Source organism: Anguilla rostrata, chromosome 13, assembly GCF_018555375.3.
Source record: "Anguilla rostrata isolate EN2019 chromosome 13, ASM1855537v3, whole genome shotgun sequence".
NCBI lineage: Eukaryota > Metazoa > Chordata > Actinopteri > Anguilliformes > Anguillidae > Anguilla > Anguilla rostrata.
In genome coordinates, this window is record NC_057945.1 from 35,338,228 (window position 1) to 35,350,727 (window position 12,500).

General features: G+C 52.9%; 1 protein-coding gene across 1 annotated transcript in view; it reads right to left on the reverse strand.

Annotated features, from left to right (window-relative positions):
• The window catches only part of LOC135238573 (calmodulin-binding transcription activator 1-like), a 443,511-nt gene that overhangs the window by 195,464 nt on the left and 235,547 nt on the right, over positions 1-12,500 (reverse strand). The window contains 1 exon segment of the mRNA XM_064306622.1: positions 9,038-9,173. Within this exon segment, the coding sequence (XP_064162692.1) occupies positions 9,038-9,173 (136 nt within the window).

Genomic DNA, 12,500 nt, shown 5'->3' on the forward strand with positions numbered 1-12,500 from the left:
CTGGATGACCAATCGGCGCTCTCCCACACATCAGTGTCACATTCCTGCCATGTGTTAAAAACCCGGCTGTCCGGCGTTTCCTGTGCTGGGCAGACGCCTCGGATTGGGCGGACGTGGCTTGGGGTCGGGGCGTGTGGGGTTGGGGCAGGGTCGGGTGGACAGGGGGGTGTAGGCAGGGGTCGACGATCAATCCGATAAAGCTTTTCTTCACACCCCTCCCCCTCCCTCCCTCCCTCCCTCCCCCGCCCAAATGTGTCCAAATCTCCTCCAGCCCCGTCACAGGGCTCTTTCTGCTCCGCGGGGTTGCCGAGGGAACCCCCCCCCCCCGCTGCGCTCCTCGCCATGACAACAAAGCCGCGCGCGCAACTAAGAAATTAAATTACAGGACGGCGGCGACGGCGATAAGACGCCGCTCTCACGCCGAATTAAAAAACGAACACAGAGCCCTGCCGAATCTGACGGGACTGGCGCGCTCAAACTCTCTCAAACCGTCAGCCAGACACACGGGAGACCGCGAGGAGAGGCGGGGAGAGCTCAGCCAGCGTCAGACAGGGCCGCGTGCAAAGACCCCATCATGGGGAATAAGAGCAGGATTTAGGAGAAGAACAGTGATAAGCCCGCTGGAGAACAAAAAAAAAAAACTTGTCAAAGGTGGCGGTAATCCCAAGCACTGCTTTTTTTAAAAATGTCACTGTTCAATAAACTGATAATTGCACTCACGGTAATTAGGAGCGGATGTGGAATATCGGTTAGATTTTATCCGATTATTCTGTGGGGTGAGAGGTATTGAGAGAAATTAGATAATTTACATAATGGTTTAACACCCCTTCTTTTGACTTTTTACCACTCTGAGCATGGATAAAAGTTCAGAAAATACTTTCACAAGCAGCAGATGCACATCTGTTCTCACTGCTACACTGTTGTTTTTAGTGCTGCTACACTACTATTAGTTACTACTAGCGCTAATACTGGTACTATTACTAGTAGCTATTACACGTGATATCTCTATAGCTCCAGTACAACCAACACCTACTGCAAAGAATGCCACTTCCCAATCAGAGGATTAAATGCATTGCTATTCAAAGATGTTGCCACCTCCAAATTCAAGTCCCTACACACGAAAAAAAGAAGTAGCAAAGAGGAGAAGGCTGGGAAAAGGCTCGTGAAGGAGAAAAGATCACAGAAAGAAGAGGAGCTGTTTGTAAAACACTGTGAGCAGTCAGGTGGCTGGACTTCAAACTCTCACGGCTGTCTTTGTATGAGTCACCTTGCGATGACCTCACACCAGGGAACAGTAACCCTGGCGACCCAGGTCCGTCCGCGCGCCCCACCGACACCGCGTCCCCCTGACCCCTGACCCCTGACCTGCTGATGCTCGGTGACCTCTGAGAGGTGACCCAAACAGCAAACGCTCTCTCCTTTATAAACGCAAGGAGCTCAGCTCCACGTCCCCAAAGCCTTTTCAGATCATGCCAAAAATAAACAAAAAAACAAAAAAACGAATTAGAAGTTAAAAAAATAAAATAAAAAATAGACTGAAATAGACCGGCGTTCAGAGCTCATCCCTGCTCCTGCAGCAGAAGCAGTTTGATGTATGGGTCTGCAGCCCCCGGACACGACGCTACGCTATCGCTGGCCCATTATCCACAATGAATCTCCTTTAATACCGAGAGGCGGGCGGGGGAAGGGGCAGCCGGCTTTTATCTCTCACACAGCACGCTGTGCCACTTTCTCCTGGGATCGAACCCGCAAGCCTCCCATCACCACTGATGTCAGGGCGCGTGCGCTAACCCGCGTGCGCTAACCCTCTTGCCCGCCCGCCGGCGCTGAGGGGCACCCTAAATTTCTCGGGGGGGGGGTGGGGTGCTCTGCGTCACCCGGCGACACTTCACATTTCATCCGCGGGGAAGGGGGGGGGCCCTAATGGGCGTCGTCCTATTACGGCATTACCCACAAATGCCTTGACATTTGTCTTCATTATTATCGGTGAAGAGTAACGATGACACCCTGGCGCTCGCTCCATTACCTCCCCTCATTGCACGCTCGCACGCCCGGAATAACGCATCACACGCGCTCAGAATGGAATAACACGTCGGGACCGCGGAGGTCCCTCTAATTACAGGGAAGGGGGGATAAAAAACACGCACACACAAATCTACATTGGGAAAAAGAGGACTAAATAAGAGAAGCTTATTTCGGTCCGTGTATAATTAGCAGCGTTAATGAAAATAACTCCCGGACCCGGCCACCTTCCACTAACAGAAATCGATGTGCGTTGGGGGAGTTTATTAAAGTTCAGTAATAAGGATGGGGTAGGGTTGGGTTGGGTGGTGGTGGTGGGGGTGGAAGGAGGTGGGAGGAGGGGAGGGGGGGTGTGGGGCCTGCTCTAAAAGCTAACTGAGAGTCGGGGGGGGTCGGGGGGGGACAGGTGGTGGCGGCAGTCCCACAGTTCTCGGCAGCTCTGTCACTGTTAATCGCGGCCTGGCGGACCCCCAAAATGGACGCCGCGTCCTCCCGGGGAAGGGGAGGCCCGGCTCGACGCCCCCCTCCGTCCGCAGGTCTACCCCAATCTGGAGCCCCCGTCTCTGGAACACCGTCAGCCGGCTTACCCCACAACTACCACCGCAACACGAGCACCTGGTCCCCAGCGGGACAGCAATCTTCAGCTTTCAGGGAGGGAAAAGTTCATAAATATCTGAGGGGAGGGAACACAGAGAAAGCGATTTTTTTACTTATTTATTTATTTCTTTTTTGGACACACACACACACACACACACACACACACACACACACACAGCAGCGCGGGCCAAATCGATGGCCCTCGCAGGGCTTAATCAGGAACCCTCAGTAAATCCAGCCCCGCGCCGTTACCCTGGGATACGTAATCGACGGCGAAAGCTTAGCTGAGCCAGCCGCCTCTCACACAGAAGAACTCGGTTTAGTTTGTCTCTGCTGGTTTGGTGGCGTTTCGGTTTTTTAAGACCCGTTCTCCAAGGCTGGCCGGTTTGCAGTCGGCCGAGTCAGCAGGCGTGCCGAGCCGAACGCGCGGAACGCTCAGCGGAAACGTTGTTTGGCGTGCCCGACAGGCTCCCCCACCCCCCCTTCCTCCGGACCAACAGCAAATTTGGGGAACGGCTCCCATTGGTCTATTCCTGTCACTGTCATTATCTACAGCCGAAGTTTTAAACAGGGGGTGCGCAGACTACTGGGGGAACTGCATTGGTTCCCTGGCCAGACTTGGTATGCAATGCTTATATATAGCTTTGGGAATATTAAAAAAAATATATGACCCTTTTTAACTTATGATGGGGGTCCCCCTGGATGCCTGGTTGGGGGAGTCCCTGGACCAGAAAAAGGTTGGAGGTCGGGGGGGGGGGGGGTGGAGCGGGGTCATTGACATTGGGTCATAAGGTGAAGATTCATGACAGCGCACCCAGGAAAGAAACGAAGTGCCAGAGTGCGTTTTTCGTTTTTTGTCTTTGCTCACAAAAAACCGGCTGAACATTCGTTCACAAAGGCAACCCGAGTACAAATTCATCTCAGATCAGACAGCGGCAGACAAATTTTTTTTTTTGTGTTGTAAGTTCTGACTGGGGGCGCGAGGTGAGTTAGGGAGTGTGAGGAATGTGGCGGGTTGGCGGGTTTGTGGGGGTTGGGTTGGGGTGGGGTGGGGAGGTGGGGGTCGAGTTAGGGGTGGGGTGGGGGGATTTCGTACAGACGGACGACCACCCCAGAGGGAGAAGAAGGGGAGTGTTAGAGGGACACTGGTGTAATTGCTCGTCCGCCCCACCATCGCCCGGTGTGATATGGAGACCTCACACAGGCAGCTGGCTATTTCACGGCCTGTTAAGCGCTAATGTTCTTGCAAGACCGGCGCTCCCCGTCTGCAGTGTGCGGGAACACGGACGGGGGGACGGGCGGCCCCCCAGCTTCACTGGCAGGGCAGGTGGAGCGAAGGTGGAGGGTTGGGTGGGCGGGGGGGGCAGGAATAGAACACAGATGGGGGGCGACATTAGCTCAGGAGGTAAGAGCGGTTGTCTGGCAGTCGGAGGGTTGCCGGTTCGATCCCCCGCCCTGGGCGTGTCGAAGTGTCCCTGAGCAAGACACCTAACCCCTAATTTCTCCCCAACGTGCTGATTGGTACCTTGCATGGCAGCCTTTCACCGTCGGTGTGTGAGTGAATGGGTGAATGAGAGGCATCAATTGTAAAGCGCTTTGGATAAAAGCGCTACATAAATGCAGTCCATTTACCATCCATTCACCAGATGGGGGGTGGGGGGGTGGACGATTGGCACAAGACAGGAGTCGTCGTAAGTTTCGAGATTCTCTCCAACGTTACCGCCAGGTGTAGCGCCTGTGCGCTACGACCCGCCATCCCCTCCTCCTTCTCAAGCGGGGAATCGAGAAGGACCGGAGACCTGGTACCTCAGGACACGCTTGCCAAACCCGGCTCTCGCAAAAAAAAAACAAAAAAACAAACGGAGAATCGCTAACAGAAGCTGACAGCGAAAAGATGTTTACGCGTCGAACGCTGAACACGACGCCACGATCGTTTATCACGCGCGCTAATGAAGAGCGACCCGCGATACGGGGGTGGGGGGGGGGGGGGGGGGACAGGAAGAGCATCGGCCTGATTAACGTGAGCAATAGAGCCGGACCCGGCTGACAACATGGCCCGACCGGCAAGGACAGAGGCACCATTACTGTGCATCCCTTCTATCGCTGCCTCTCACCAGGGCGACCAGCAGAGGATGGGGACCCCCTCCATAGCTAGACTCCCCCTGGATAGCCGGACCCCCCCCCTCGATAGCCGGGCTCCTCCTCGATAGCCGGGCTCCTCCTCGATAGCCGGGCTCCTCTGGAGATCTCCCCCCACCAGGGAGCTTTTTCTCGCCAACGTTTGAGGATTTTTCTCCCCACTGTGGAGGTTTTTTTTTAACCTGATGTGCCAGGGGTTTGGGGGTTCAGGCTCGGTTTTTTGCTCTTCCTTGCTACTCTCTGCGTCTCTGCGACAGTTTTCCGGAAAAAGCACGGAACAAACTGATTTGATTTGAACTGATTTGATGTGAACATCACTGAAGCACCGGCGCGAGTTAAACTACGCCAGCCAAGAAACAGAGCACGCGATCCAAATTCAGACTGCATCCATAACAAGCTCAAAAACAAAAACAAAAAAACACATTAATACCTTAAAAATATAACCCGAAGGCATAAAAACACCACAACCAGAATTAGATTAACCCCCCACCCCACATCCCCCTCCACCCCATCCCCCTCCCCCCCCGAGCCAGACGTCCTTATTAGGAAAATCTCCTCCGCCCGCCACGGAAGTTTCGGTCAGACTGTTTGCGCGAGTTTGGCTGGCGGAGGAGGGAGAGCCGCGCGCCGCCGCCGCCGCGCCGGGGGAAGCGGTGATTGATCGCCCGCCAGCCGGCGTCAGGAAGCGTGTGAAACAGGGCCGAGCCGGAGGCAGCCACTGTGAAATAACAACGCGGAGGCGCCGCGCGCGACGACGGGACCCGAGCCCGGCAATTCCAACCTCCTAATGCGCAACGTTTCCGCCGGCAACGGGGTCACAACCGCCCGAGAACCGCCAAAGCTCCTGGGCTCGCTCACCTGTTTCCATGACAATCGTACGTGAAGAAACCGAGACCAGCATTTTTAAAAAACGGAAAAAAAAACTATAATAAGTGTTGCATTGTTACTCCCCAACAACTACGTTTCCCATGATCCCGTTCTTCTGTTGTGGAAGAAAACATTTAAAGAAAACAATAATAAGTGTTACATTGTTACTCCCCAACAACTACGTTTCCCATGATCCCGTTCTTCTGTTGTGGAAGAAAACATAAAAAAAACAAAACAATAATAAGTGTTACAGTGTTACTCCCCAAAAACTACGTTTCCCATGATCCCGTTCTTCTGTTTTGGAGGAAAACATCCTGCCACCCTCCTACTCCTGCAGCTGCCTCGCCAGCCCGCAGCAATTAGCACTTTGCAAATTGCATCAATTTGCTGTGAGATAACACAGTCAGGCGATGTCACAACAGAAGCCTGCCAGATGACAACACGGGAGAAGACGCGGGCGCCCGGATAACGCACGGATTTCACAGGAAACGCGCAGAAAGAGAAACCGAATGCCTACCCACGAGCCACTGGGTCTCCGTGTGCGCGTGCCGCGTTCACGTCATACGCGGAACGAAAGCGGAACGATCGGGGGGAAAAAAAAATTCCCATTCACTCTGGCTTGGGCTGAGTCCCATTCCCGGGATTTGTGGACTAAAAAAAAAAACGTGTTCCCGCCAAGACCACGAGGGCTGAGGGCTGCCCCATCGTGGAAACTGCTTCCATGCGAGGGCGCTTGTGCGGACTTTTTGCGACCTCAATCTACCCTCTTGTGAAGTCTGTTTCATTGCAGACTTAGGCCGAGGGAATTACCCAAAATTCAGTTCAGGTCAATGGCGTAGGAAGTACCTGCCATTTGTTTTTTTAGGTGAGCGAGAGGTATGATTCACATATAAAAACTACGAAAACATACTCTTTCTTTCCATGATGGATCCATGAATTAATTAAATGCACCAGCACATCATTTTTATAAATTCTGCCCGTGATTTTTACTAGTGTCAACTGCCCACCAATTGTTCTGAAACTTTAAGTACTTTTTAAGCAACTGTTAATACAGTTGTGCATGTTATTTAAATCATTTTCAAACTGCTTTGCATTAAATATCAGTTAATTTAATAAATTTATGTTTTTTAAAACACTTGATCCGTGATTTTTGCCTCTTTCTTCAGTTTTCTATGATTTTCAACAACTTTGCCGTGACTGCTCCGTTTTTCCCTGACAAATATGCCCGACATTATTCTTGCTGTAATTTCATGACACAGCACAAAATCACGACAAAAAAACTAAATCTTTCCTTTCTTCTCACTTGCCCCCCCCCCTCTAACGTCATCCATTCAAAAGTCATTTCCTTTCAAAAGTCATTACAATTTACTTATTTTAAAACCGTTCCGTAAAAAGATCTGAAACGTTAGTCATTACACACCCTCGCAATTTACAGTCCCTGCGTGCCTGGTGCAGCTGGCGGACGACTCGCCTCTTCCTCTCCTCATATAAATTTGGGTAAGGGTGCGTCTCCGTCTCTCAGCGATGCGTCACGCATTGGGTGATGTCAGGAGTCCAATTTCACCCCTTTGCGTACCCCTCGATCCCTTCTCAACTGGTGGACTCCCCAAATCTCCCCCATTGAAGTTTTGGAGTCCATAGACCGTTAGTCCAGTGGGCTCTGTATGGGACTGGGGCAATGGGAGTGTTCACCCACACTGTACACTCGTTTTAAATAAATATGAATTTGTGCCCCTGCGATAGGCTGGCGGCCTGTCCAGGGTGTATTCCTGCCTCTCGCCCAATGCATGCTGGGATAGGCTCCTGCACCCCCCCGTGACCCTGCTCAGGATAAGCGGGTATAGATAATGGATGGATGGGTGGATGGATGGATAAAATTGTGCATAAAAATAAAATATAAACATATAAGACGGTATTGTGTTTTTGTTAACCGGAACCGGTTGGCAAGTTCGTAGCTGCTGGAGCCATTTTTCTCGTGGCGTTCACACACTTCCGTGTTTCTTCACCGCCAGGTCGGAAATATCAGAGCCGTCACAAAGTTCCTGTATTCCGTACTCAGAATCACAACTGGGGAGCTCGACTTCAACAGATTTTCCCCAGTCAGAAAAAGGGATTTTTTTTCTGTAACTCCCATATGATGTGAACGCAGTAGCAGAAACAAAAGAGCACAGTCTTACAGCAACTTCCCAGATGAGCTCACTATAACTCCTCTTTCTGCTCTTCTCACCAAATTAATGTTACCCTTTACCCCTATAACAATGATCCAGATCCAAAAGTTGTACTGGTACATAAGCAGACTTTGCAGTTATAAACCACATCGAGGTACGAGCAGACACCCGCTCATATTTCACCCTCGATGCTGAAAAGTTGTTTTGCTCGGGGCAACGAGAGGCCGCAGGTTCGAGCCCGCGCAGTTCACTGGAAATACAGCGCCCCACGCTACCTCAAATGCTCCTAAATGCAAATGCTAGATGTAGCATGTTTTGAGTGAAAAAAAAAACAAAACAAATGCAACCATGTCCCATCAATCAGCATGTAAAGTAAATGGATTCAAAAAAAAGATTCAATTGATAAATAAAACACTTTTGGCCAACAACGAAAAGGTGGTAGAGAGAAAGTGCAAGCACTCCGCCCCCCCCCCAACCCAAACACACACACACACACACATTCTGTGAGTGTTCCTGTCCCGCCCCATAGCCATAACTCACAGAGCCCAGTGTCGGTGGCGTGCTCCAGTGAGCAGCGGCACACTGTGGCCTAAGGAAGAGGATTCCGGCTCCGGAAGGAATTCTTTCCCTGTGTGAGCGCGGGAGTAAATGACAGAGGGAGCACCAAGCCGCTTTGAGGGCGGGGCCGAGCTGAGCTGGGCGGGGCGGGCTGGGCGGGACGGGGCGGGGTCAGTACCTGCTGCAGTGCAGTGTCTGGGTCTCAGGGAAGATTAATGTGGGGTCTCAGGAGTAAAGGTAGCATGGAGAGCTTACAGCACATAAACGAGGCACAAACACTGGTCCCTGTAGTGCCTGCTATCCGGCGAAAACGATTGATGTGCTCCCTCTTTGTCAGTGGGGGTGGGGGGAGGGGTGGAGAGAAGGGGGGATACACTGCCCCCTTAGAGATGCCCTCCCCTAACCCCCCTCCCCCTGAGTTCCCGCCCCACTGAAGACGTTCCCCACACCTCTCCAGGTGAAGTGAGTCGGCATGGGACTGAAAACCTGCCACTCCATAATCACACCTTCTGCCCGTGCCTGACAGACACACGGCTGCCAGCTTCAAGTGAACAACAACATCACACAATCCAGCCCCCCCCACCCAGAGAGCAGGGAGCTTGGTATACACGGTGGCAAGGCCCAGCCTCTCACAGCCAAGCAAGCCCCGCCCCCTCGTTGTGAGACTCCGCCCCCCTCTGACTCACCTCCACTCCCTGCACTTTCAGCTTCATGTGATCCTCCCGGGTGGTCTTCCCATCTTTCCTCTTCTTCCAGCAGTACCCATCCTTTCTGTACTTTACCTTCTTCCTGTTGTACAGTATCATAGACCCATTCTGCGGTCTACAGAGATGGAGAGAGGAGGGGGGAGAAAAGATGAGAGAGAGAGAGGGAGGGGGAGAGGAGAAAGAGATAGAGAGAAGGGAGAGGGGAAGAGGAGAGAAAGAGAGAGAGAGAGAGGGAGAGGGAAGAGGGAGAGAAAGAGATAGAGAGAGAGAGGGAGAGGGGGAAGAGGGAGAGAGAGAGATGGGAGTTAGTCAAATGAACTGCAACGGGACTCATTTGAGGGAACTACAAAGAGACACCCAACAGCACGAGAGAGAGAGAGAGAGAGAGAGAGAGGAGAGAGAGAGAGAGAGAGAGAGAGAGAGAGAGAGAGAGAGAGAGAGAGAGAGAGAGAGAGAGAGAGAAAGAGAGAGAGAGAGAGAGAGAGAGAGAGAGAGAGAGAGAGAGAGATGAGACGTCGAGAGCGGAGTTTTTTTTTCTCTCGCCCCAGCGATTTAGAACGACACGGATTCCCCCCCCGGTGGCCTGCATTGGTATGCGCGGCCCGTCGACGGACGAACAAAGCGGTCTCCGGCGTTAGCCTCGGCCGCCGTTAGCCGCCGCGAACAAACCGCGCCGCCGGTGACATTTTCGCAACGCGGCGACGTCTCAGCGAACACAGAGAGAGCGTCGAGCGGAAAAAGGCCCCGAACCGGCCCTTTCTTATTTTTGGTTCTTTCTCTCGCCAAAAAAAAAAAAAAAACAGCGTAATTGGTTGCGGCAGGCGGGCGGGCGGGCGGAAGAAACACAACGAGACGAAAAGGAAACATCACACGCGCGCAACATCCTGTTCCGACGTTAGCTCGCGAACGGCTAATTCATCACGGGCTCTTACTTCGCCGCGCTACCGAGCGGCCGGTCCGATAATGATATAACGCGTTCCCACTTCTCCCCGCGATAATCTGCGCTGCCATGTTGATACTCCGGGAAAGCGATTACTAAGCGTTTATTGTAAGTTTATAAAACATTCATGAGGAGCCGCGCGCTGATAAATAGCGCCGCAGATTAGCCCACGATGTGAGCCGCCCGGAATCAATGGCTCTGTGTCTGTGGCAGTGCTTTGGCCAGAAGGCCCAAACACGCTAACACACACACTAACACACACTAACACACACTAACACACACACACACACACACACACACACACACACACACACACACACACACTAACACACTCACTAACACACACACTAACACACACACACACACACACACACACACACACACACATAACACACACACACACACACACACACACACACACACTAACACACTCACTAACAACACACACTAACACACACACCACACACACACACACACACACACACACATACTAACACACACTACACTAACACACACACACACACACACACACACACACACACTAACACACACAGACACACACACACACACACACACACACACACACACACACACACACACACTAACACATGCAGACACACACACACACACACACTAACACACACACACGCACACACACACACACTAACACATGCGCACACACACACACACTAACACACACACACACTAACACATGCACACACATGCATGCATTCACGCTTTCACATAAGAAGCAGTAGGTTTGAGTGGGAAGACTGTGACAGGCTTTGAAGCAGTGTGACATCACGTGAATGTTATACATGCTTGCATACATACAAACCCTCCCATAACCAATAATCCTAACCCTTCTACGCCTTGCCCAACTGCCCCTCAACTTCTACCCCCTACCCCACTTCCCCTCAAGTTCGACCCCCTGCCCCACTGCCCTCGACCTCTGCCCCCTACCCCACTGCCCTCTGACTTCTACTCACTGCCCCCTGACTTCATACCCCCTACCCCACTGCCCCCCGACTTCTACCCACTGCCCCCACTTCTACCCCCTGCCCCACTGCCCCCAACTTCTGCCACCTGCTCCACTGCCCCCCGCCTTCTTCCCCGTGCCTTCCACCCCCCCCACCTTTTACCCCCTGCCCCGTTGCCCCTCTGCCCCCCGATCCAGAGCTCTCTGGTTTCCTCTCTCTTTTTTCCGGCCTGGTTTTATTCAGAACAGCAGGCCCATCAATCTGCAGCCGCTCAAGGGGCCAGTGCTTGTTTATCCTCCGATTGCTCATCAATCTTTCGCCGGGAGGAGGAGTCTCTGGAGTCGTCCTGGGGGATAATGGTGCAAGAGGGAACCTTTAAACTGCACCCCCCACCCCTCCTCCTCACACCCCCCCCCCCACACACCCGCCCCACGCCAGGAACCACCTCCCACCGTAACACAGCTCAGCTACTTCTGCCTCCTCTCCCCTCCCCTCCTTACAAACTCACAGTCCCCCGATCCCTCTCTCTCTCTCTCTCCCTCCTTCTCTCCCTGCCACATCGTCTCAATCCTCCTCTTAGGCCCTCTCCTCCGCTGCATCTATCTCTCTCTCCTCCTCCCTCTTCCTTCCCCCCCCCCACCCACCCACCCCCAGATCATTCCTTTACTTATTTTATTTCTCTTTCTCCCTTTTCTCTCTCTCTCTCTCTTTTTTTGCTTTTTGTTTCATGGTCAGCGGGCGGGCTTCGCTCTGCAGTCACAGCGCGGGCCGTGACGGGCCTCAGAGAAGCCCGGCGTCAGACCGATAAGCCCACGGAGCCGCTCGCAGTCCCCAGCCTCACATCGGGCGTAATCAGCTGAAAGGGCTCCCTTTGAACAGCCCTCTGATGGCGCGAAGCCGCCTCAGCCCCACAGCTGGCGCCGAGCGCGGCGACGGAAAATAGAATCCGTGTTTCCGTTACCCATCGCGGAAAAAAAAAAAAGAAAAAAAACCAGCCCACACACACGCATACACACACACACACATACGCACACACACACACACACACACACACACTTGCACGCACGCACGCACGCACGCACGCACACACACACACACACGCGGTTCAATCTGGATTTATGCAAACGCATTTCGGCAAGGTGAACAGCGTGTCGAACGACAAAACAAACGAACGTACGCGCGGCTTGCTCCGTCTCTTCACCCCCCAAACCGCCAGATCCGCGAGGGCGAGGATCCCCGAACGGCCGCGGAGTTTTCGCGGGCGAGAATTTTAGCATTTTCCACGAGCCGCCCAGCTCTGTCACTTCAGCCTGACGCTTTATTGGCAATTCGGAGACAAACGGCAGCTCTGCGTAATCTTTCGCCCGCTTTCTGTTTTGTCATTACAGACGGATAAAATTGCAGCGATCGCCAACGCACGCCATTCTGTGCGAGGCGCGCAGTCCATCAAACGTTTAAATGGCAGACCGATCTCATTGCGGCAAACGCGCGACAGATTGGATTGGAACAGACAGAGCCCACA